Source organism: Melanostigma gelatinosum (genome assembly GCF_949748355.1).
Source record: "Melanostigma gelatinosum genome assembly, chromosome: 10".
In the NCBI taxonomy this organism is placed as follows: domain Eukaryota; kingdom Metazoa; phylum Chordata; class Actinopteri; order Perciformes; family Zoarcidae; genus Melanostigma; species Melanostigma gelatinosum.
The window spans coordinates 10,502,915-10,527,806 of record NC_136643.1 but is presented as its reverse complement, the minus strand read 5'-3'; the positions used below and the strand labels follow the sequence as shown (position 1 = coordinate 10,527,806).

Genomic DNA, 24,892 nt, shown 5'->3' with positions numbered 1-24,892 from the left:
TGAATGAATGTGCCCCTCTTGCTGGACTTACAATACAGTCCAGTACAGCGTTGTGAGGGTGATTTATTAGTACATAACCAATAGTGTTCCTCCTGCACTGACTTTACAGCTCATGGTTCATAAACTAACACAAATTAAACTACATCAGCTATTTCAAAATGTAAAGACATTTCGGTCCACAAAATCGAAAAAAAAAACAATAAAACTTGAAAACACTGCCATTTTTTTCCACTGCCATAAAATAATGATTCATAGTCAGATTGAGCATAATTATTAGATGGTTTTCAAACGAGTGAATCAGCACCTCTCTCTCTCTTTCTCTCTATTCTCTAGGGACTGCGAGGCTCTCCGGGTTATGATGGAGAGCCTGGTATACCAGGTCAGCCTGGTGAACCTGGACCTCCCGGACCTCCATCGCACCCAGGAGTGAGTTGTGCGCTGAGGGCTCTCACATGACGTAAACACACATATGCAACCTTCAAGCATGTGCCAACATGCACAGTCAGAGCAAACACAAGACGGATCACCTTAAACTACTGCTCACGAACCTCAGAAACACATACAGTACAAAACCAACACTAAACTCTAAACTCTGGAGTAATGTATTAATCCTCACTCATCCTGGCATGAAGTCAACACCCACCGTTGTAAATCAGCAGAAATGTCTGCTGGACTTTTTAGTGTAGATGGAGAGCAAACAATACTGTAAACACGGGGCATATTCCTGCACAAGAGAACTCCATACCTCATGTACCTATAATGCACTCACCTCATGTACTTACACTGGTGCAATATTAATCAATTTTCCATAATTCTAGCTGTCCCTCGGGTGTAAATAATTTGTATCCAGATGTTTTTTTGCCATACCGATGAATGGAAAATACATGGTGATTAAACACAGTAAACCTAAAACCGGAGGTTGTGTGCTTCCCCTGCAGGGCGTGGGATCCCAGATGGCCGGAGTTATGGGTGGGAAAACAGGACCTCAAGCCATGGTGACTGGCTCAAGGGTAAGATGATGTTATCAATATATGAACTAATCTAATCTGGCAATGTTTGGACCAATCAGCCAAAAAGCAGACAGATGCACTACGTATCTTTCAAAATTAAGTTTGAATCTATATTTTTCTGCTTGTAGCTGTGGTAGAGAACAGTGGCAAGTTAGCAGTTAAGAGCAGCCCACAGGAACAGAGTTATACATTTTTGCACTAGTTTCCCACTAGAGATATGTTGCACTGATTGTGAAGCACTCTGAAACAATTTTGTTATTTTTGGCAACATAAATAAAGTTCAATTGATTTGATTCGTTTTTCAGTTGTTGAAATCAAACCTGTCAGATAAACATTTAGCAAACCACTGTCCATGTAAGGTTTGATGTTTGAATTTAAATATGTTTAGAAACTTCTTAGCTTCAGATTGTCACCACCTCTTTTCTTTCCACCTTATATGATGGATTCTCAGCGACTACCCTTCAGTCAGGATAAGTGTGTTTGGCTTGATGTTATGCAATCCAACTGTACCCATAGACTCTGTATGAGTTGGAACTAAGGTTTAATATTATAACTCTAGTTCTATAAGCGGAGCCCTCTCCCAAGGGGACCCTGCCACTCTTACACCGCTCGCTGAAGAGGGTATTGGATACTGGGCAGCGTTGTGTGCTGCCTTTTATACTGTGGGTCCAAACGTATTCAGGTAGACACGCCCGGATTGGCCGGCTATGCTCATGCAAACTTTCAGTGTGCGAACACTTGTTTTTGATTGGAGGCGTGTATTACCTACAGAGTCCAGTAGAAGGCTCTGTCGGGTCTTAAAGAACTAGGGTTACAATATCGTAACCTTATTTCCTTGAGTCCAGGGTCTCCATAAAATAGGGGAACTTGAGAGAGACCAACTTTCTAAAAACGTAAGGGCCACAATTGGTGCAGTATAGACCAAGATATATTGACAAATATTTTAAAATATTTCCCATAATGCAAGTTGATCGATTTTTGTTAACTTCTTCCTGTCTAGGGGTTCTTCTTTAATCATGCATATTATGCAATATTGTTTTTACTGTTGTTGCGATATTATTGTCTCGATATGTAGTAGTAGCTTCCTGCAATAATATTGGAATTTTGGAGCCTCCTACCATATAAACACACCCTCTCAGACTTTTTAAAGTAAATGTAGGTAATGTACAAAACATGTAAAAACATTGTCTTTGAATATTGTTATAAAACGTGCAAGATTGATAATCAAGATGAACTGTTGAGCACCAATTAAATATCTACTGAAAGCCGATAATTGAACAACTGTAAGGCAATTTCTTTTTTTTTAACTGAAAGTAATTTCTGTTCTACTGCTCAGCCCCAGAAATAATATAAACAATCTTATTCATAGTTTTTCAGCCAATGACTTCAGATTAGGAAGTGTTTACTCTTATTCAATTAGAAAGTAGATTATACATTTTAAGTAGCATGTAAACAAGCTCACCTCTTTGGTAAAAATCTATCCATGCATAATTTGGAACAGTTGGATAAGAATATCCTTTTTGTTACTTTTCTGATGTTTTACCAGGACAATGAGCAACATTTAACTTTGACTTTCATAGCCTATGCTCGTAATCTAGTCAAATTAATGAAAGTAACAATTTATAGGCTTCCGTGTTTTATTTCTTAATGTGCTTGACCATTACTCAAGCGGGGAATAGGCCAGTAATTAATCAAACATTGTCTGTGCTTTGTCTGCTATTAGCACATGGGTTCATAGAGTTTATCCATTAAACTTGAATCCATCAAATGAATCCACATTTCCAATGAGTGTTTAAGAGACTGTAAATCCATTTTGAATGCCGGAAGTACTGGATTATTTTCTACTTGGAAGTCAAACATTTTTTGCTTAATGTGCCATTGATCAACTTTCATAGGAATCAACGGGGCCACGCCTCCGTCTCTGTATCCAGTTCCCTTCATACATTATGCACTTAAGCGGATTTCTGTTCATCATTTGATTGTGCATCATGTTTATTTTAGGGAGAAGATGGAACAAGAGGACCTCCTGGGCCAAGTGGCTCACCTGTAAGTCCACCACAAGCTTTAAACTCTCACTCTGCAGTAAACACTCATAATACTTCAATGGCATTTTATGATTTTGTTTTGCTCCCTGTTTATCTATAATCTAAGTCTTTCATCTTTTCCCTCACTTTTCTAAGGGTCAAGCTGGACCCCAAGGACCTCATGGAGAGCTCGGCGATCCAGGGCACATGGTATATCATTGATCTGTACAATTTGTGCATACGTCAAATCACCAATACACATGGTCTGGTTTTGCGTGTGATTTACATGGTTCTGATGTGCCGCTTGCTTGAGAGAGCAGCAATAGCACACCTACTCGTCATACACAGCTGCGTTACCCTCAATCAATTGTAATTGTATCCTGATGGATTTCAAAGGGATGGGTTGTTGCTGGAAGTTAACAATCTGACTGTGACTTTTTCAGGGTCCTAGTGGGCAAAGGGGACCTGAAGGCCCTCCAGGGAAACCAGGTGAAGATGTAAGTCAGCTCTGGTACAAACTCACATTGTGTCTGACTGAAGGATGCACCAGTTTTATGTTGAAGTTACAGTAAAAGGCCACTCTTCCAACATTCACTCTAACTCCGTGTATTCAGCTACAGTAAAATTAAAAACATGAAGATGGTTTGAAAAAGGTTGAGTGTAAATATATAACTAAAAAATGAGTCATACAGCTAGACAGGCCTGGCTGCATTTATAATAATGTGAAAGTAGAAGATCCTGGAGATACAAGTTGACGGGTAGTATACCCACAAATGTGAAGTGAACTGTCAGAGTGTTTTGTTTAATTACATACAGTAGGCTATCATCAGTGAGTCCATTTTTAAAGATGTTTTTATCGCATTTTCTTTGTTTTCCTTTCATGGGTTGGTATAAAAAAATGAAAGACGATGTCATCCTGAAGATAATGAAAGCATTATGTGTCTATGTTCCCAAACATCTTGCTGAGTAAAAACAACACGATAAGTGAAAAACCTACAAAAGCCTATCACCAGCTCAGTACAGTACACTGTCAGAGGGTCTTTGTGAAATCTGAGAGAAGAAATTTGATATGCGATTTGGCGACAGTCATTTCACTTTCACTGCTAAATGTTTCGCAGCCAAACAAGTTTGTAATGTGTAAACGTCATGTTCTCAAACAGGGAGAAGCAGGCAAAGCAGGAAATAGCGGAGAAGCTGGATTCACTGGATCACAGGTACACTTTCAGCCCTTTATATCTCCATCACTTAACTGTCTTCTCATTCAAGTGAGACCCCAACAGATGTACTGTTAGTACACCTTCAATAGATATAAATACCGATGCTGTTCTGTGTAACATATCCCAGGGATCCAGAGGATTTCCAGGAACGCCTGGGCCTCCTGGACTGAATGGTAACAAGGTGAGTAAACCAGAGTTTACAAATTAAAAGCATGTTTATTAAAGAATACATTTCAATGCATTTGTTAAGTATTTTCCTTCTGTTTCACTAACAGGGCCATGGTGGAATAATTGGCCAAAAAGGTGAAACTGGAACTGTTGGATCCAAGGTATGAATTAATAAAATATAGTTGGTGAAGCGAAACCTGTTTGACTTACTACATGAATTAACTGCTTTGCTAAAAGGCCTTTAAAGCACCTTGCCATCTGGCAATCATATTTCTAAACAAGTACTTTCTTTCTGTGGTTTTGTAGGGTGCTAATGGGCCTTCTGGTCCATTGGGAGCACCTGGACCCATGGTAAGTTATATTGTAATGCTTACTTTTTTTAAGGTATCCATGGAGCTAGTGAACTTTTGAGCAGGTCTGGCACTTGGGAGTTTCCTGCAGCAGCCCATACAGATTATACCGTTTATGATGCAGAGCGTACGTGGACTGCAGTACACAAACCTTTCTGAAGTTTCTGTCTCGAATGAGGCAGGACTATGTATCCAGTGAACTGTAAATAACCCCTCTGAACTTCCTAACTTTAAACTTTTGCATTGAATGGAGGGCAGCTGTAAATTATCACTGTCTGCGTCTAATAGGGTCCTGCTGGGATGCCGGGGGAGAGAGGACGCTCTGGACCTGGCGGTATTGCAGTAAGGATAACATTACTACGCACCAGAAACATCTGCTGCCATGATCATATGTTGTTCTTTCTGTCACAGATTTGAAAAGTAACGTGTGGTTTTACCGTATTGATGTGTGTATCCATTGTTTCATCAGTGGCAGTTGTCCATGACTAAAAGGGAGGGCCTTACATCAGTGTATGACTGGGATTTATAAGTCAGAGTGATTTGATTTTGTCTTTTAGGGTAAACGTGGTATGCCTGGTAACATCGGAAAGCCAGGTCCAATGGTAAGTCAGCGTTCACTGTGTTTTATCATTGTGTATTTACTGTACCCCTCAGTGACTGTCTTACACAGCTTAGCATAGATGCTCATGTATCATTTAGGTGGATGTGAGCGGGAAAAGGACAGGAACCACTTATCACCCTCTTAGGACTGTGCATATTTCATTCAATATGTTTGTACATTTTCCGTGTGGATGCACATTTTCAGTGTTTATTACTTAAGTCTAATTCCCAACATTGTTTGGTTTAAAAGGGTCCATTGGGTCTCAATGGACCATCTGGATATCCGGGATCACCAGGAATGAAGGTACGATCACTAAAACACTGTCGGCTCAATGCTCATGCTGAAGGGCTCTTTAATAACTTTCTAACGGAAAGTGAAGAGTCGGTTTCTAACACAGTTATTCACCCTAAATTGTCTCATGCAGTACTACTGTTTTCCATTACATTACTTATTACAATCACCTGTTTATTTTTGAGACCGATGTACTGTATATAGATGAGAACTGCCAATAAATTGTCAACTGTATTCGTGTCACATTTCTGTATATCAACTGTACTTTACAATGGTCTTCAACAGGGGCAACCTGGCCCGACTGGAGTCCGAGGTCCAGAGGGCCCACAGGGACAGAGAGGAGAGAGCGGTCATCTGGGCCGAGCTGGACCTGTTGGCCTCACGGTTAATTTCTTACTTTACTTACAAATCATAATTTATCAGTATACTTAACATGTCAACATGCAGCTCAGTGCCCTGCTTTGATGATCTAATCGTTGTATTCATAGGGACCCGGGGGTACGGATGGTGCCCCGGGTAACAAAGGACCAGTGGTATGTATTGTACAGAGTCATTTATTTTTAACAACATTGTCACTATTTTTGATGAGGATAAAAAAAGGTCATATATAACATGGATTACTTTTCACAGGGTAATCTTGGTGTTCAAGGTCCAGGCGGCCATGCTGGACCCCTTGGCCCACCAGGACCTCAGGGAAGGACTGGTCAGCCTGGTATCAAAGGACAGCTGGTAAAGTGGTTTTAGATATTTGAAGAATCTTGCTTTGTATTGCTGGGATCTTTTTTTTAAAATAATGAATAAACAGTGTTGCTAGACATTCAGGAGACTCACATTTTTGCCTTTTGTGTTGCAGGGAGACCTTGGTGTAGCAGGATTTAAAGGAGAGGCTGGACCCAAAGGAGAATCTGTAAGCTTCTACTACAGCTATAATTAAACAGGTTTTAATGCTGCTCTATGAGACACATAATCTGTATTAGAGTAAAACAATGCATTTATACTCAAATAAAAGCAATTGTTTTGTTCAGTGGACATTTATAGACAAGGACATGTTTTAAAATTTAAGTAAGGGAATAGGTGAGACTTGGAATTACAGCATTTCCTGGCTTGTGTGTCAACTCTTTAGGGACCCCCGGGCTCGCAGGGAGTGCTCGGACCTCAGGGTGAAGAAGGAAAGCGAGGGCTACGTGGAGACTCTGGCTCTCTCGGCCCTCACGGTCCCGTCGGAGAGAGAGTGAGTCTGCATTTTGTGTCCTAAAGTAGTGTTGGTTTTCTGGAAACACACAGATGCAACCTTTTCTGTTTGGTGATTACATCATTAGACACATCAGTACAGACTCCATGTGCCCCATCCATCTGGTTATGTACCATTGTTACTCATCTTTTTGTGTAAGAATAACAATGTGAACATGACTAACTCGTGATCTGTTTTTTTAGGGAGCTCCTGGTAACAGGGGATTCCCCGGTGCTGATGGGTTGCCAGGACCTAAGGTACATACTTGTCTCCTACTGTATATCATAGTAATGATTCAAACACACGAGGCCAGCTATATCCATAGTCGTAGCTAATATCAGTAGCTTATTGCCAGATGGTACCAGAGGTTGTGCTGTTTTGTTTGGCATTCACATGTTTCAATCAGCTAACTGAATGACTGAACATTCTTTCTATAGGGTGCTCTAGGAGATCGTGGAACATCTGGCCCACCAGGGCCAAAAGCATCTGTAGGAGACCCTGGGCGTACAGGAGAACCTGGTCTACCAGGTGCAAGGGTAACACTGAAGACCTCCAGTTTTGATTCACTATATCATTACATTTACTGTTTGTCTGTATCTCACATTTCCATTGCTCATATTCTATTTGTTTACCTCTTAATCAAAGGGTCTTACTGGTACCCCTGGAGTTCAGGGAGCAGAGGGCAAGCCAGGACCACTGGTAGGTTACAGTTCTCAACCACATTCACAGTTAAATATATATAGTTAGCTTTTAGCTTATGAGGACTACTATGATAATAAGAAATGATTGAGTCAAAGTGTGGTTTTCTTTTGTTAAGGGAGCTGCAGGTGAAGATGGTCGTCCAGGCCCCGCAGGGTCAATTGGAAACAGGGGCCCCGCAGGAATCATGGGAGGGCCAGGCCCCAAGGGCTTCAGTGTAAGGCTAAGTCACTCGAAACGTTGCAATAATGATCAGTCAGGTCAGTCTGTTTATCTCCTGTTCTGTTTCTAATACAAAACATATATTTCTACACTCAAAGGGTGACCCAGGAAAGACAGGTGAACAAGGATCTGCGGGAGTGTCAGGTCAAAGAGTGAGTACTGTTTATGAATGAAAAGTTGTGTTTGTTTTGCAATGGGAGGACTTAGGGACTTCTTCCACATACAATAATTGCCGGTGATTCATTGACCTGTCAAAAGTAAGCATAGCAATAACACATTAGTATAATAAAGAAACTGCATGGATCAACATAATGTTCTGTCTGTTCTGTTGGCTGTTGTACTTGCTACATGACTGCCTTGTTTTTCCGTATCTTTGATTCCACAATGATCTACTTTACCATACAAGTTATTAGTCAGTAGTAGATTTAGTTACCAAAACAAAAAAAACTCATACAGGTAATCAACACACCATTAAACCCCACATGTGGCAGGTTGTTAATTGTCTCAATGTCTTCAGGGTCCTCCTGGAAAAGATGGAGAGGTTGGCCCCGCTGGCCCCCCTGGCCCATCTGTAAGTGTCTGATTCTTCTCTGGTTGTAGTCATTTTAGTTTTTTCACTGCTGTCACAATTGACTGAGACATTACTGTGTTCAGGGTGTCGCAGGAGAAAGAGGAGAGCAGGGACCTCCTGGTGTAAATGGATTCCAGGTGCGTAGTCGGTTTTTGGTTGGTGAGAATGCTACAAAAGTAATGAACACTGACTTTGAGACTGCCGGTCTGAGAAGAAAGGGCGGTGTTAAAAAGTCATTAGACCCCAGTCTGTGCTGAAGAGGTGCTCAGATGGTCATGTCTGACTGTCTTGTGTTCGTAGGGTTTGCCTGGAAATCAAGGCCCTCCTGGAGAATCTGGAAAACCAGGTGACCAAGTGAGTGTGACAGATGATATATAAATGCTGCTTTGGGCTAAATGACCCTTGACTGAAACACATTATTTTGAATCGACAATCTTTGATGTTGCTCTCTGTCCTAACACAATTCCTAACACAATTGTCGTTTGAGGAACTTGATCTAAATGATACCATTGTTTGTTTCCTTCAGGGTATTCCTGGAGAGCTTGGTGTTGTGGGTCAAATTGGTCCAAGGGTAGGTGAATTTTCACAATGGTACATTATTCAGGCGGTCAGTACAGTTGAATAGCTCAAACTGATGTTTTTTTCTTTCCCAGGGAGAGCGTGGTATTCCTGGGGAGAGAGGGGAGCTGGGTACAACTGGTCTGCAGGGACATAAGGGTATCCCTGGGGCACCTGGTCCAGATGGACCAAAGGTAATGTAGACAGGCCTCAACTAGCAGCAAAAGAGTATTTTTGAAGGAGAATACTACTGAGTGCAGAACCACTCAAAACAACGTCAGACAAATAAGGCAAAGCCTATTTGGAACTATCAAGAGATATTTTCAAATTAAATGACAAGATAGTTGTGAAGCATTTACAGTGAACGGGTGCACTAAAAATAGAGCAAAAGTGCAGTATTTGGTATCTGTTATGGCAACGGACTAGAGTAAGGGTGCTCCAATCAATAGACCATGCATTTTTACAAGCCAATATGTGTTCTAAATAGTCTGATCGTTGTCTCTATAGGGGGGCAATCAGATAACGCAAAACCCACGAGACAATTTCTTCCTGCGCCGCAAAAATGACTTCACCAGAGTTGTGTCTCTAAGAGAGAGAGAGAGGGGAATATGTTGCGCATGTTGCCTGCCAACAGTTGTCAATTCATGATACTTTCTCATCTCTTAATTTGAATACACACACACAATTGTGATCAGCCTCGGATATCCTGACTGGAGCACCCTTAGTCCGGAGTGTATGCAGAGCATTGAGTAAAAGTTAAGAGGAAAATACATTGTATGCATATCACGTATCTAGAAGTGCCAGTGTACTTACCGCATACACAGAGACATGTAGACTTCTGCATACAATATAGATGTTAGTGGGCATCCCCGCAATTAAATGAAGTATGTTTGGTTGTACCGTATAATTCGATACATGTTTAATGCTCAAAAGCAATGAGCCTGCTGACATTGGTGTTTGTTTGTCACTGAAGGGTAGTCCTGGTCCTCCTGGTGCACTTGGTGACGCGGGTCCTCCAGGTCTTCAGGGAATGCCAGGAGAGAGGGGCATCTCTGGCCCTTCTGGGCCGAAAGGTGACAGAGTAAGTTCATCATTATCTTCTTTTCTATGCAATACATTTTTTTACATATAATGTATAGTACATATGGATATATCTGGACAGCACAGTGGTTTTACTTATGTGGGGGCAAACATTGTAAGCAGCAGTTAGTTCCAGTGGAAATGTCATGTATTTTTGGAAGATGGAAGGTCTTCTTAAGTTATAATCAACAAATCTGTGTTGTCTGTCATGTCCGTCTTAAATTAACGCAACTATAGGACATGTTGCCAACTTGAGTGCTGACACCTTTTTTGCTATATTTTGTATAGGGAGCAATTGGGGAGAAAGGATCAGAAGGTACAGCTGGAAATGATGGTGCAAGGGTAAGCTAAATATCTGACATTTACACTTGTGAGACGATAAAACCCTGTAATGCACAAGTGTACATTTGACACTTGTCACAGCTTGTTCATTAAATGTGAACGTGACTTGACTGCACAAGGTACCGGTAACCCAACCACACCTGTTTTCTGTCAACAGGGAGTCCCAGGTCTCGTTGGTCCGCTAGGACCTGCAGGACCCAGTGGTGAGAAGGTAGGATCTTTTTTTTCTTTCTAAAGGCTGCTATTTCCATCACAACGATTCAAGGTGATGACACATTTTAGGAAAGCGTTGGTTCCCGGGATGCCCACTATGTTGTTCGTCATATATTCTCTTGGCTTCATCTGAAGGACAGTCTTTGGCTTGCATTGCCTCTGCAGACATAAAAATACAGGATTTATGGGGCAACACAGGCTCAAAGAATGGTTGTAGAAATAGTACATTTGTAACATCTTTGCAGGGAGAACCTGGACCCAAAGGACCACATGGACCCCCAGGATCCAGAGGAATAACAGTGAGTAGACCTGGCCAGTGTTTCAAACTTGAAATCTATTCAAGCCATGTAAATACCGGTGATACAGAATGGGTGTGTGTCAATAGAGCGCTTCAATATAATATTCTCTCATCTTCAACAGGGATCCAGAGGTGACCCTGGCCCAATTGGTGCTGTTGGATTTGCTGGAACTCCTGTAAGTATAGTCATTCATTGTCACATTGTTTTATTTTATTTCCGAAGAAATATTGATGTCTCTTAATAATGCTGTAAAAGTAATATCAGATTAAACTTGTTTTGATGCACCCTTTGTAATATTACCAACATTTTACAGGGTCCTGATGGCCAACCTGGAGTCAAGGGAGAGCCTGGAGAACCAGGCCAAAAAGGAGATGCTGGATCACCAGGACCCCAAGGCTTGTCTGGTGCTCATGGACCTCATGTGAGTTGCACATGTCAAGACAACAAATGAAAAACTGCACTTTTTGAAATTTGTTTTTTCATGAGGTTGTTCCGTGGTATATTTTTGTAGGCCACTCTTTGATATTGTAAACAGTGTCATCAGTCATCTTTGTACTTTTATTTGGTCCACTTTGGAAGTTTTAGTGTATGAACTCCTGCAAAACAATTTATCATGGGTTAAGGTTATGTATAGGTATGTCTTTAAGGTTCCAGAGAGGCAAGCTTTCACTTGCAAATATGCTGCTGATAAATGCTTCTCTGTGTTGTTTGTAGGGGCCAGTTGGTGTTGCTGGACTGAAAGGCGGAAGAGGAACACAGGGTGCACCAGTAAGATCTTTTCATGATTGCAGAAGTTACACGAAAATGTGAAATTAGATGGAGTAGAAAGGATTTCGTGAGCACAGGAAGCGTGTCAACCCTGATTGTTAAATTCCTCTCATGCAGAGTTTAATACCTGATGTGTTTGAATAACAACTTCAGAGACTTTGTTCTCTTTCTTAATTCTCCAAAAAGGAGATATTGCAATCTGTCATGAAACTTGTAAAACTTTCTGCTTTTAGGGCCCCACTGGTTTTCCTGGATCTGCAGGACGAGTCGGCCCACCAGGCCCAACTGTAAGTACTGCCCTGAGTTTGTATGACACATTAGGGTAACAAGATATGACATTGTAATTGCCATATTGGTTCAGAATTGGAAGGCTCACCAATGTTTAATATAAAATCAGAGTGTGGTGTGACTCCCTTAAACATGGAAGAGTGAGGATGATGTTTGCACCTGTTGAAGATTAACTCTCGATTACTGTAATGAGATCTTGGTTATGGAGGAGCTACAGCTTTTAAACTTTCCAAAACAGACAATCTAATAATCACGCACACTTGATGCAGCAGTTGGCCAAGTGTGCAGCATGTCTCGCCCTACTTGGCCATTTCAGGAACAGGTGTTCTCCTCCTATACAACTACATGCATCTATCTCATGACCACTTCCAATCCTGCCAGGGTCCACTTGGAGAACCCGGACCCCTTGGACCTCCAGGGAAAGAGGGTCCTCTTGGCCTCCGTGGAGACCATGGACCGCCCGGAAGACAAGGAGAGCGAGGACCAGCAGGACCCGTCGGCAGCCTAGGAGACAAAGGGGACTCTGGAGAAGACGGGCCCACGGTAAACTCAAGTTGTTGTTTTGCAATTTTACATTTTAGTTGCATTTTTCTTCAAAACTAATTCCCACCAAAACCACAAATTAGTAATATGTCACTTTCTAAACAGAAATCAGTTGCAACTTATTAAGTAAAATTGGTAAAATTGCCATTTGGCATTTATAATAACAATATTTGAATCGATCAAACCCAGACATTGCCTTGTAGCAATATTGTGGTAAAACAATAAACAATATTTTTCCCAGCACACTTTTTAAATGTAGGCGCCTGATCATAACTAGGGGGCATATGGCTCCTCTTAACACAAATTGATTTGAAATAAGTCTTATTGGCTGGTGTGGTGTTATTGTCCACCAGACATATTACACCAGGTTGGAATACACTGGGATCCCAACCAGTGTTTTAGGTAAATGTTCTGTGTGTGGTGTTATCTGCTTTAGGGTCCCGATGGTCCTCCAGGCCCAGATGGAACTACCGGACAGAGAGGCATTGTGGGTCTTCCTGGTCAGAGAGGGGAGCGCGGGATGCCAGGCCTTCCAGGACCTGGGGTGTGTATTCTGCACATTTACACATGAATCATATTAATCCTGAAACTTTGTCTTAAATCAGTAGGTTTCGTTTCTCTGCTTCTAAAGTGAATAGTCGATATGTATTTTGATTGGTGTGTATTATGCGGCATCGTCCTTTTCGTGCTGCATTGTGAGTTGCCCGATTATTTTTTTTAGGGTCCCCCAGGGAAACAGGGATTCACAGGAACATCCGGAGATAAAGGCCCCTCAGGCCCAGTTGGTGTTCCTGGTGCGAACGGACCTCGTGGTGATCCTGGTCCTGATGTGAGTTCAACTTCCCAATTGGTTGTGGCTCTCAAATGATATCAGTGTGACCGTCATTTTTAACAGCTGTCCTAATGTTTCCTGTCTGGTCCTTTAGGGCCCTGCAGGATCTGATGGCCCGCCAGGCAAAGATGGTGGTCTAGGACAAAGAGTAAGAGACAGATAGAATGGAAATGGGACTTGTTTGTTGTTTTACACATCGCAAGTGGCTGACGGCTGGTACTTTTCCAGGGAGACCGAGGAGATTCTGGTCCAGAAGGTTTGACTGGTCCCCAGGGACTTCCTGGCACTCCAGGTCCTGTCGGTGCAACGGGTGATGCTGGAAGGAGAGGAGATGCTGTAAGTGGACTCCTAGTAGCTTATGTTCAGTGTGTTAGTCCATCAGGGAACACGACTGTAATAACAGATTCACGCGTGATTACATTCTGGGGGTCGATCTGATTTAAGCCCGGGGGGGCGTGTTGGAATGTGTATGAGCTTAATACGAAGTGATAGGAATGATGTGTTGGCGTATAACAAGGAGTTGGAGAGTTTCCAGTGCTGGCAGAGAGATATTTCTTCCCTTAGGGCCTTCTAATGATCTGACTCATTTGCAGGGCTCAAGAGGACCTGTTGGTCCACCTGGCTCGGCTGGAAAGAGAGGATTAGTGGTGAGTGTTCAACTTGTAGTTACACAGTACACTAACACACACTTTGATGTGAACATTACTGCTGAAACAAGCCAAGAACCACAATGAAAAACGTACCCATTTCTAACAATAATCATGAAATGTGTTAAAATCTCTCTAATTCAGGGACCCCAAGGACCAAGAGGGGATAAAGGTGACCTGGGAGATCACGGAGAGAGAGGGCAGAAGGGACATCGAGGCTTCACTGGTCTGCAGGGTCTTCCAGGACCTCCAGTAAGTTACAGTGGTGTTCAGTAATCCTATTCTGCTGGCTCAACTCGCCGTGAATTCCCTTCAGGAGGCCTCATCCACCCTTTATGTACATTTCTTTCCTCTGTTGTTCAAAGTCACTTTTGCCAACTGTGCATCAAATGCAAAATGTGGTTAACACAGCTTCTGGTTCCTTTAACATCATTAAACTAGTTATTCACACAACTGTAGTGCAGAGCAACCAACACAAGTGCAGTCAGCAAGTCTCACAATAACACTGTTCTCAATCCACATCAGATTGTACTGTGGTGAAGCCATTCAGAGGCTCCAACGCAAACGTTTAGAAAGTCAATTTCATGTTCAGGTTTTTCTGAATGAGGACTGCAGTCATGCCGCCAAGGTTGGATTTATCAAAGCGTCTCAGAATGTTACAACAGGTGTGATGTGGATGAAAGTATAAGGCCTAATTCAAATGACAGACGAATGGAGAAGCAGTACAAGGATTGTCCCTTTCATTTTGTCAATTTCATCATTTTTCAACTTTTTGATAAGCAACAAACGTACACTAAAAGTTCGGGAGACTTAAAAGTAGAAATGGAACATGATATTTAGGGCTGTCCTTGAGTAAAAAAATCCCGTCCACTATATTTGATGTTGCCCTAATAATATTCATAGCCATTTGTTCATGAATCACCTGAAACTAAGAATCGTTGTCATTTTGTTACCTTAGAATGAGCCGTTTACATCTACATATGGAGTTGGTCCTCTCCCACGAAGTCTGACATGTTGCACTGCCATGTTTCTATAGGAGCTCAGAATGTACAAACCAAACACTAAATCTAAAGAATGCCTTCCTTTCTTTTTTTACTTGAAGGCCACGGTAAAGGGAGGGGTGTTTAGTTGGTCTGCTAGATCCTACACACTGGATATTTAACACCCAAAGACTGCTCGTCTGCTTCATCGGGATTATGATCAATTGTGATTGACATCAGCAAACACATTATAATGTAGGTGTTGCTAAATCCTGATGTTTAATATAGATTAGAAACAAAATCAGAAATCAGATTATGCTGTAGTGAGCAATAGTTTCCGACTGCATGGTACTGTTACCGACATGTAAGGTCCCCTGCTTGCCTGTCATCCAATGGGTAATAGCCATCAAGCACCGGTGAACCTGTGTACTGTGTGCATTCTGGGAAAACTTTGAAGTGGAATGTGTAAATGAGATGTACAAAGAGACTAACGCATATTCACCTCTGGTTTTTTAGGGTACAACAGGTGAGCAGGGAGCTCCAGGAATCGTTGGACCAAGCGGACCGAGGGTAAACGCCACAGTTCAATTTGTTTCAAGAGGAAAACATGCCTTCCTGAATTTCATCTTTTGTAATAGAATAAAGAGTTTTACATGGAGAAAATCCAACATATACTTTAGTTTATCATTTTGGAATCCAACCACTGATTTTAAAGCAAAGACTAACTGTCTTTGATATGAATATGATTCAGGGGCCTCCTGGACCTATTGGGCCTCCTGGAAGGGAAGGATACATCGGACATCCAGGACCGATGGGACCTCCTGGAACCCGTGGAATCAGTGGAGAAATTGGACCAGAGGTATTTACTTACTGTACAGAGTTGAACTGCATGCAAGCTGGACCTAGTAAAAAACATTGCAGCGAATGTAGTTAAAAACAGCCAGACGTACAGCAAACTGTGAGGAAAGATCATGTAATAATGTAAAAGATCAGTCTAACTTTAAATTGTTGAACATCTTTGCAACAGATGTTCTGTGGGGCAGGAACAAGGGGCTACTATGAGTTTATTATAGCATATTTTTGTCTGAATAGAGTTCTGACCAGAAAATAAAAACGTAAAAAACTTCAAGTAAAATACCATAATACTCCTAAATCTGCAGGGTCCTCCAGGAGAGAGTGGACCCGCAGGCCCACCTGGTCCCCCAGGACCGCCCATAGCTGCTATGGATGACCTCTTTGGCTCTAACGATTACGACTTCGGCCCCCCTCCTCCTCCTGAGTTCAGCGAGGACGAGGCCATGCCCAACAGCAACTCCTCCACCATAGTGGCCGTGGACCCCGGCGTTCAGGCCACCCTGAAGGCCCTCAGCAGCCAGATCAACAGCATGAAGAGCCCTGACGGCAGCAGGAAACACCCTGCCAGGACCTGTGACGACCTGAAGAGATGCTACCCCATGAAGAAGAGTGGTGAGTGTCAGTGACAGGGGCAATGCAGTCCTTTGTCTTCTGGTTTACCACGCTCTTATCTTAGCTGATATTTATCCTGTTCATCAGTGCGTTTCTTCAACATTATAAACCTAGAAATACTTGTTGCCTCTGAACTGCAAACTAAATTTGCTTGTAGCCAATAACACGGACTCATTGTACCTTTGCAGTTGTTGCAGCTGTATAATACATCAACTGTGTGGTCAAAAGCTACATGTCCAGAATTCCTGATCACTGTGTTGTGTAGGGGAGTACTGGGTGGATCCAAACCAAGGCAGCGTGGAGGACGCCATCAAAGTGCACTGCAACATGGACACCGGGGAGACCTGCATCTCTGCCAACCCTTCCAGCATACCTCGCAAAGTGTGGTGGAGCTCTTCCAGGAACAAACCTGTGTGGTTCGGAGCCGACATCAACCGTGGAACACATGTGAGCGCTTACATTTTGACGATGGGAGAGAGAGAGAGAGAGGGGCAGCACAGTGAAGTTGTTTCACACTTGCAAATAAAATGTTATAGAAATTGAAACTTTAAGATTTATAGAAAGATGCTCAAAATGTTGCAGAACTACCAGATTTTAGATTGAAACTGATGTTGTTTTCTTAGCAGTGTGTCTTGGCTTATTGATGGATTTGTGTGAGGATCTGCATTGACTGCTCCATTTGTTTCTCTAGTTCACTTATGGCAACAAAGAGCAGCCGGCAAACTCTGTCACAGTTCAGATGACTTTCATCCGCCTGCTCTCCAAAGAGGCATCTCAGACCATCACCTACAACTGCAAGAACTCTGTGGGCTATAAGGACGGGAAGATGGGCAACTATAAGAAAGCTGTGATCCTCAAGGGCTCCAACGACCTGGAGCTCAAAGCAGAGGGAAACAACCGCTTCAGATACACAGTGGTGGAGGACTCCTGCGCAGTAAGTTCTCACAGTTCAACAGTGGCTTTGCTCTTTGTTACATATGCATTCATTGTTACCCGTATCAAAGGATACAATTCCATATTTTTCTTGTTCTGAACAAATCATTTGAAATGACCAAAATCAACAATATTAATGGTTCCATTGATTGTCAAGTGACTTTTGAAGCAAACTTTTTAAATTTAGGCACATTTTCAACAGCTGGTTTGGAGCGAATAAACTTGGCTACGCAAAGCGTAGTTTAATTAGAAGGTGTATAGGCTACGTTTTGAGCAGGTACTACCCATTGTTCAGTCACCCCATTATTCCAAAACCCCAATCGTCTGAAGAACGTGTCACAGAACCGAAAGCCCATGTGTTTGACAGCACGTTGTCCTGAAAACAGACGCCCATTTCTACAAAAATACACAATCTCCTTGCAACAAACAGAAGCACATGGCTAATTATTATGCAGAATGACATCATCAGAACTTTTTTCTGACTATGGCAAAGGCATGACCCCCATCTACAAAAGAAAAATGGTTAGAGGTCTTCAGGAATCTGTTTCAATTCGGCAAGATATAATTGTTTTAGACAAAGAAAAAAAGTATGCAAATATTCTGAAGCACAAGCAAGGAGTGGAAACAGCTGATCAGTCAAGTTAAATGTTCACTATGTCATAATTTATTGCGTTAATACTTTGCCGAGAATCTATTTAAGGCATCAACTATTTTTTGAAAAACAAAGAGTAAAAACTTTGCCGCAGTTTTATCGAATTTTGCAGCGCTTCAAAATGCGCATAAAGAATATGTGAATAGAAACAGAGCTAATGAGTCTTTCAATTAGTCTGCTGAATGTTTAAATAGGTAACTGTTTGCCAACTTTGCCATAACAACTTAAAAAGGTGACACTTTGTCAGTGTGTTGTCAGCTTGTTTTGCTGCCCCCTAGTGGCTGAAAAATCAAGTAAAGCTGCTTCAAGCAGGATTAAACAGTGCAGTGTTAGGGGCTATTTTCAGCCATAGAATAAAGCACATTTGGTGCCGTGAGCTGTTGTGGCAGCAGGTCCGTGTAAGGTATATCAGGCTTTGGATACAATTAATTCATTGTTGTTTTTGGTCTTTTTATGAAGTTTGTTAGAAAAACAAAACATGCTGACAGGTCAACATCCAGAACAAGTCATTAAAATACTGTTTACAATTTCATCGAGATGTATTGCTCATCATTGTAGAGAACAATTATGTTTCAGTAGTCACTGAACCTCTGTTTGTCAATCTTTTACAGCAAGCAAATGGCAACTGGGGCAAGACAGTGTTTGAGTACAGGACACAGAAAACTGCAAGACTTCCTATTGTGGATATGGCCCCTGTGGACATTGGCGGCCCGGATCAAGAGTTCGGCATCGATATCGGGCCCGTGTGCTTCTTGTAAAATCGTCAGCATGGATGCGTCGAGGAGAATCCTGAGACTATTGAACTGACAGCTGACACGATCAGCCACGTTGTACATACGAGTACTGAGGACTATTCTGGCCCTGTGGCAAGATATTTATTGTGCCTTTCAACCCAGTTCAAGAGATCAAAGATTTGTAAGTCAGAATGAATATTTGGAATTTACTTATAAAATTCGTAAAAATCGGAACCATTCCTGTCTTCTTGTGTATGTTTGACTCCAAGCGTGATGCATTTCGAGGCTCACTATGGTTTAGTTTGGTCCAAAGATATTCCCCTTTAATTCTATTTCACAAACATTATTGCCAAAGATTCATGAACATGAAAGCTCTAAAATTGTAATTATAACTGCTGTCTAAAGGCCCAGAGAAATCCCACTGAAGCTTCGTCAAATGTCCCTCCACTAGTATGTTTTCCAGATTTGTCTCCTCCTGTTTTTTGTTTGAAATGTGTTGCATATACAACAACATTGCGGTGCTATTGAGGAAACAAATACAGCCGACGCTGCATTCACTTAGCGCAGGAATTTTCTCAAGACAGTTCTGATGAACCAATGTCTGTATCCAGTTCTTCCAAACTCTGTACCGACCACGTAGAACATTAAAGACACATTAAGACTGTCGATTCCTCAGTGTTAGCTACCTCGTCACCGAAACTGAGAAACGATGACACCACATGTAAATCTTCTTTCACAGGTGCTGTTTTGTAAGTATAGTGTGATCCTTGTGCACTTCTCCCGGCTGCACGGTACAGGGCAGGGTGTGGGGATACCAATAAAGATCTTTCCTTCAAAGATGGAGAGGCGAATGAGGTGTCGCGTGAGTGGTGTGTGGTGATTTGTAAAAAAAACATTTTCCCCCCCTTCGATTTCAATATCGTACAGTAAAAAGTAGCAGAGTATTCTATTTTTATGCATGCCAGTTCCCTCCTTTTTCAGTATCCTGGACTTGTATGCTCTTGAAATCCTTTTTATAATCAGTTTTATAGGATAAGGTGGCTGTGAGTGCCTGTTTGCTTTGTATTTCCTGCTATGCAACAAATTAAACAAACTGCTTGTTAATCCCCCCCAAGCTCTTGTCATATTGATTTAGTATAGGTAGGTCCTTCACGCTTCTCATTTTGCACACAAACTCATTTTTTGTAGTTTTTAAAAAAGCATTTATGTATTTAAAGTAATGTACACAGTTGTTTATAATGTACGCATGTCTGTTTTCAAATTTCATGAATGTTCCTTCAAGTTAATCTGTTGTGACCATTTGGTTCATATTTTAGTATATTTATTATAGATTTGTAACCTTTGCGAGGCTTGACTGCCTGATAACACCCCAGAGGCAGAGAGGAGCAGGATGTGGCTCTCCACACTGCTAGCAGATGCGTTTCGTCCTTGAAAATAAATATTGAAAATACTTCTCTCTGCCTGTTCTTGTTTGAGAATAATTCAGTTGGTCCTTTGTACTATAATAGAAACATATCAGCCTCAAGAGCATGTAAAATCCTGAGGCGAAAATCCCAGAGAAAAAGAGATGAAGGTAAGAAATAATGGGATGTCGGACCACAAAATGAACAAAGATGTAACTGAAGAAGTATGACAGCTGCAGAGTTAACTGCTACTGAGACACACTCAACATTACAAATCACACACGTAGCTACAACAAGACTATGAGCCATAGTAGTAGGCTACTATAATGCTAATACCAGCATGGTAACATGCTCACAATGACAATGCTAACATGTTGATATATGGCAGGTAATATTTGCCCTGTCTGCTATCTTAGTTGTTCTCTGATTTGATCTTAGTGTTAGCATGCTAATACTCGCTAAAGAGCACTAATCACAAAGGAATAGGAACATGGGAATATCATTATGCTAACATGCTAACACTTGCTAATTAGCCATGCACACAAAGTGGAGCTGAGGCTGATGGAAATGTTTGTTTACATCTGTTAATTAGCCCTGAACACAAAATAGAGCTGCAGGTGATGAGAATTTCATTAAGTTTGCACTTATTGGGTCTTATACATTGAAATAGTTCGTCAGGATATTTCAAGCTGAAGCATAAATGGCATCCTCAAAGAGGTGCTGGAGAAAAAGTCAGTAGGATTCATCATCTGGAAACCAAGAATGTGTGAACACAATGTTGTGCAAATCCATCCAGCAAACATAGCTATTTCACTGAATACGGGAAATATTTGACCTGCTGGTGGCCCCGGAGGAAAGTCATGGGGTCACTTACATTAAGAGGGTTCATCCTCTGGGAACCATGAATGGCTGTAGAAGGTATTTATGGCCATTGAGATATCTCAATCTGTACCAAAGTGGTGGACCAATGGATCAACAAAGCCATCCATAGAACCATGCTGGGAGCACAGCTGACAATGAAATCCTTGAATGAAGAGAAAACATCTAAAACACAAAAATACTAAACAGCTAAAAGTGACACGAATATTATAAAATGATAGATTCAATGAGAAGCCTTTTTTCGCAGATTTTCTTTAATATCTGTAACAGCAAAGTCAATGCAACCAAAAGTAAAAAATAATGGAAAAGTACTGTATCTGGACAGAGGCTGTCCAAAAAGGTGCCTTCTGGTGCAAGAAAAGAGACTAAAATGATGATTATTAAAAAATATGACAAGTAAATACTGACATGGCAACTCAAACCTGCAAAATACAAAAAAAACAAAAAAACATCAATGTCAAAAACAACAGGTTGAAAGATTGGAAAAATATATCAGACTTGATTAATTAACTTCATAATGTTGAGTAACATAACATAATAATGTGTTGTTATGTGCAAGCTGATGCTTGTGTTAATGATACAGATTCCATTTATTTTCTTTGCCAGCTTGTGTTGGGCATACAAACAGGAATGTGTCAACAATACAACAACATAGTTCAAATGGTGCTTACACACAAATTGTCTCATATGAAAATTCTGCCACAGAGTGTACCATTGGACATATCTGACTATTTACATCTCTCATTGCCTGTGCAAGCAAAAGCACTTCTCTCTCTTCTTTTTCTTTTACAAAAATAGTTCTTTTCTAAAATGGATCTGAGTCTACCTTGAAATATTCCAAAAAAAACAACAACAATCTAAATGCAAATGCATATAAACCTCAAGATGAAAACCGTGACATCTTGACTCAACCGTGGAGTGGATTTTGGCACTTCTTCATAAAAACGAGTTAAAAGTACGCAAAAGAGCATCTTCATGGCATCAGCAGCGGCTGTCTAGCGGGTCCAGAGCGAAGACGGTGCCCTCTAAGGTTAGTCCCATTTTGAACCCCTCCTGGAAAGACAAGCCAGAGAACAGCTGTGACGCCCCGGTGACCACGCACACCGACACTGGTCTCTGTGAGGTCACATGTCCCAATTTAGTTGATAAACAGGAAGTCGGAGTCGTGGTTGGATTAGAGGCGATGGGATATCGCTAAACCACTGAGGGTAAAAGGGAATGAAATGCTGCACAAACCGGAGATTACACGACTGTTGTTGCGCCATGCTTTTAGACGTGCGATACGTGCGGAGTCAGCAGAAACAACAAAGCATGCAGCTAATGAGAGAAGCAGCGGTGGAACTCATTTATATCAGATGGAAAAGTCAGAAGCTATTTTATTTGTATCTCTTAATAAAAATGTACTTGTAATTGTTTTAATGTGTTCTTTGATATAGACATGTTTTTTTTATTAAATGTGACATCTATTCCAAAAGCTTTAGCATACTTAATAAAGCGATTATTGGCTGAAAATCAACATCTATCATAATATAGAAAGCTTGTTTGCTCACGTTAATTAATAAGCCTCTGTCTGGCACAAGCGGTTCACTAACCACAGAGCAAGGGAGCTACTAATTAAAGACAATGAGGCTCGGGCACAATATACAAAATCTCTACTGCGTCAAAGGGGAACATTTTAGAGATGATGGAAGAGGTGAATCACATCACGCAGTGTGTGTGGGAGCATTCGACGTCCTCCACAGGCATGCGAGGCAAAGACACAACCACGGGCACAGCACAGATATATAGAAGCAGAGCAAAGAGTACGAACCATCTCTGACGCTACAAGTGGAAAGGACAAGAGATGCATTCACTTGTTAATAGTGAGGAAGAGGAAGACTTTGAAGTCGAGGATTTGATTGGAAATCTTATCGTGCTCAGCTTTTTCAGTAACAAACAGGACATAAACCCTCACATGCGCTTTTTTTCCCACTGTACACAACAGTATGTCAAACTTCATCTATTCCAACATTATTCTTCTTAATAAACAGTGTGCTGGAGCTCGCTTACAGCCCGCAACAGGCCAATTAGCACCAAACTGTCCCAATGAAAGGATTCAGCATTGGTATCCACCGCTGAGGCATCGCCTACGATGCACAAAGCCTTTGTTCACATAAACCAGAGAACATATGAACCTTCAAAGTGTCGATACAGATAACAAAGGCGGACAGGACCGTGCTGTTTAACCTCTCTGCAATTCCTAGAAAAAAAAACAGTGTTCACTCACCTGCATCTCGTCCAGCTTCGACTGAATATCTGGAGGGAAGTCAGCTGACCCGCAGGTGAACGGATCAAACGGCTCCGCACCGAACAGGTCTTTCCCTGCCGACAAACACAGACAGGAGGTCAACACTGACTGCAAAAGAAAAGGAGCTTCAGCAGAGAGTGAATTCATGTCTTCTTCGTATCATGCAACGGATATTTAAGGTGGCAATGGCGACTAATTCAGACCGTCAGGGAAAAAATAAAAAATGAAACATACTCAAATATGTTATTATTACTAAATCGAAGTTACTACTCACTTATGTCTGGTGGTAAAGTGGTCGGTGGCAGTGGTGGGCAGCCGTTACTGAGCATTGTGGGAGCCAGCGGTGTCACATGGGAGAAGGGGACCATGTCGAAAACGTCTGTCGGTTTCTGCGGTTTCATGGAGATGCTCCCTCCCTGTATGTAAAGTCGTGGAGATGGTTAAAGCCAAGGTCACACTTGTGTACGCTCGCACCAAGACAAACACATTTTCTGTTTCGTAGAAAAGCAAGAGAAGAAGCAGGAAAAAAAAGAGAATAACGAGCAAAAAGACAGGCGAAAGCAGGAGACACTGAGACCCCGGGGACAGCGACAAAGCACAAAGAAAGAAGGAAGGAGCGTACGCGAGGTCGCGGGATGCTGCACCCCTCGGTAGGCTTAGGAGGAAGCAGAGCAGGTTTGGCAGGCGGAGGAGGAGTTAGTAGCCCGCTGGACAAGTTGGACTCCGGCGAGCTCATGGGAGTGAGCGTGAGAGAGGAGATCTCCAGACAGGAGAAGGACTTGATGCTGTGGCACCAGAAGAGAGAGGAGGGCCTCTGCAGCATGTACGCTTCGTTCTCTGCGTTTATGTGCAGCGGCTGAAAAGAGGAATCGCAGACAGGAAATGACCAGAGAGGAACAATATCATCCAGTCGTTTAAGAGCGGGAGAGGTGTGGGTAATTGCATTTCGCAGGGGGCTGTCACAAGTACTGGCATTTGGCCCAATTACATGCAGAATGTATCACATTCCTCATCAGACCAATAATCAGGTGTGTAATTGCTTTGCTTCAGACGCAGCTTAGACCCCCACAGACTCCCTCCAGATAGGGCGAGTTGGAGGCGGTTTTCTTTAATTACACAAGCAATATATCTGAAGACGCAGCTGTCCTTAAAGATACTTGCAAGCTTACATTTGATAAACTTTCATAATTAAAATATGGTCGTGAAGCAAAACTATGTGACTTTTGAAATAGGAATTAACCTAATGTTAGTCTTAGGAATAGTTCAATTAAGTGTGTGTGTGTGTGTGTGTTTTTCCTTACTGGTGGCACATGAGCTATCATCAGCTGCTCTTCAAGGTCTTGAAGCTGTTGCTTCAGCTCAGAGTTTTCTGATTCCAGCTCTTGAATCTGCACAAAAACCAGAGCAGTTGAGTCATTTTAGAAGCCACAGTGTACGTTAACAGAACTGCAGCATGGCGTCTGATCAACTATGAGCGTTTCCCGAGTCTACGACTAGTTCACTACTCTCTTTTAAAGGGCTCTCCGTCCTATAAAATAGTCTTCACCATATTTGTTAGGACCTCTTGTCCGTGTTGAACAGTATATAGCCACTGATGAAGACT

The 24,892-nt window shown here is 41.9% G+C and overlaps 2 protein-coding genes across 10 annotated transcripts in view; one reads left to right on the top strand and one right to left on the bottom strand.

Moving 5' to 3' along the window:
* col5a2a (collagen, type V, alpha 2a) overlaps positions 1-19,829 on the top strand; it is a 39,504-nt gene extending 19,675 nt beyond the window's left edge. The window contains exons 7-54 of the mRNA XM_079277205.1: positions 334-426; positions 939-1,010; positions 3,012-3,056; positions 3,191-3,244; positions 3,478-3,531; positions 4,195-4,248; positions 4,379-4,432; positions 4,527-4,580; positions 4,726-4,770; positions 5,058-5,111; positions 5,327-5,371; positions 5,620-5,673; positions 5,947-6,045; positions 6,150-6,194; positions 6,292-6,390; positions 6,515-6,568; positions 6,785-6,892; positions 7,096-7,149; positions 7,330-7,428; positions 7,538-7,591; positions 7,710-7,808; positions 7,912-7,965; positions 8,331-8,384; positions 8,468-8,521; positions 8,685-8,738; positions 8,911-8,955; positions 9,038-9,136; positions 9,916-10,023; positions 10,311-10,364; positions 10,522-10,575; positions 10,823-10,876; positions 10,998-11,051; positions 11,190-11,297; positions 11,591-11,644; positions 11,878-11,931; positions 12,314-12,475; positions 12,912-13,019; positions 13,197-13,304; positions 13,402-13,455; positions 13,536-13,643; positions 13,901-13,954; positions 14,099-14,206; positions 15,451-15,504; positions 15,686-15,793; positions 16,095-16,401; positions 16,667-16,848; positions 17,093-17,335; positions 18,598-19,829. Of these exons, the coding sequence (XP_079133331.1) occupies positions 334-426; positions 939-1,010; positions 3,012-3,056; positions 3,191-3,244; positions 3,478-3,531; positions 4,195-4,248; positions 4,379-4,432; positions 4,527-4,580; positions 4,726-4,770; positions 5,058-5,111; positions 5,327-5,371; positions 5,620-5,673; positions 5,947-6,045; positions 6,150-6,194; positions 6,292-6,390; positions 6,515-6,568; positions 6,785-6,892; positions 7,096-7,149; positions 7,330-7,428; positions 7,538-7,591; positions 7,710-7,808; positions 7,912-7,965; positions 8,331-8,384; positions 8,468-8,521; positions 8,685-8,738; positions 8,911-8,955; positions 9,038-9,136; positions 9,916-10,023; positions 10,311-10,364; positions 10,522-10,575; positions 10,823-10,876; positions 10,998-11,051; positions 11,190-11,297; positions 11,591-11,644; positions 11,878-11,931; positions 12,314-12,475; positions 12,912-13,019; positions 13,197-13,304; positions 13,402-13,455; positions 13,536-13,643; positions 13,901-13,954; positions 14,099-14,206; positions 15,451-15,504; positions 15,686-15,793; positions 16,095-16,401; positions 16,667-16,848; positions 17,093-17,335; positions 18,598-18,744 (4,032 nt within the window). The 3' untranslated portion in view covers positions 18,745-19,829. The remainder of the gene's footprint in view (positions 1-333; positions 427-938; positions 1,011-3,011; positions 3,057-3,190; positions 3,245-3,477; positions 3,532-4,194; positions 4,249-4,378; positions 4,433-4,526; positions 4,581-4,725; positions 4,771-5,057; positions 5,112-5,326; positions 5,372-5,619; positions 5,674-5,946; positions 6,046-6,149; positions 6,195-6,291; positions 6,391-6,514; positions 6,569-6,784; positions 6,893-7,095; positions 7,150-7,329; positions 7,429-7,537; positions 7,592-7,709; positions 7,809-7,911; positions 7,966-8,330; positions 8,385-8,467; positions 8,522-8,684; positions 8,739-8,910; positions 8,956-9,037; positions 9,137-9,915; positions 10,024-10,310; positions 10,365-10,521; positions 10,576-10,822; positions 10,877-10,997; positions 11,052-11,189; positions 11,298-11,590; positions 11,645-11,877; positions 11,932-12,313; positions 12,476-12,911; positions 13,020-13,196; positions 13,305-13,401; positions 13,456-13,535; positions 13,644-13,900; positions 13,955-14,098; positions 14,207-15,450; positions 15,505-15,685; positions 15,794-16,094; positions 16,402-16,666; positions 16,849-17,092; positions 17,336-18,597) is intronic.
* Positions 19,830-21,244: 1,415 nt separating this feature from the next.
* gulp1a (GULP PTB domain containing engulfment adaptor 1a) overlaps positions 21,245-24,892 on the bottom strand; it is a 67,435-nt gene continuing 63,787 nt past the window's right edge. For 8 of the 9 annotated variants that reach the window (XM_079277179.1, XM_079277175.1, XM_079277174.1 and 5 more), the window contains 5 exons: positions 24,591-24,677; positions 23,912-24,145; positions 23,564-23,705; positions 23,269-23,363; positions 21,245-22,055 (listed from right to left, as the gene is read on the bottom strand). In XM_079277179.1, coding sequence (XP_079133305.1) covers positions 21,984-22,055; positions 23,269-23,363; positions 23,564-23,705; positions 23,912-24,145; positions 24,591-24,677 — 630 coding nt within the window. In that variant the 3' untranslated portion in view covers positions 21,245-21,983. The remainder of the gene's footprint in view (positions 22,056-23,268; positions 23,364-23,563; positions 23,706-23,911; positions 24,146-24,590; positions 24,678-24,892) is intronic. The other variant, XM_079277182.1, reaches the window with a different exon arrangement.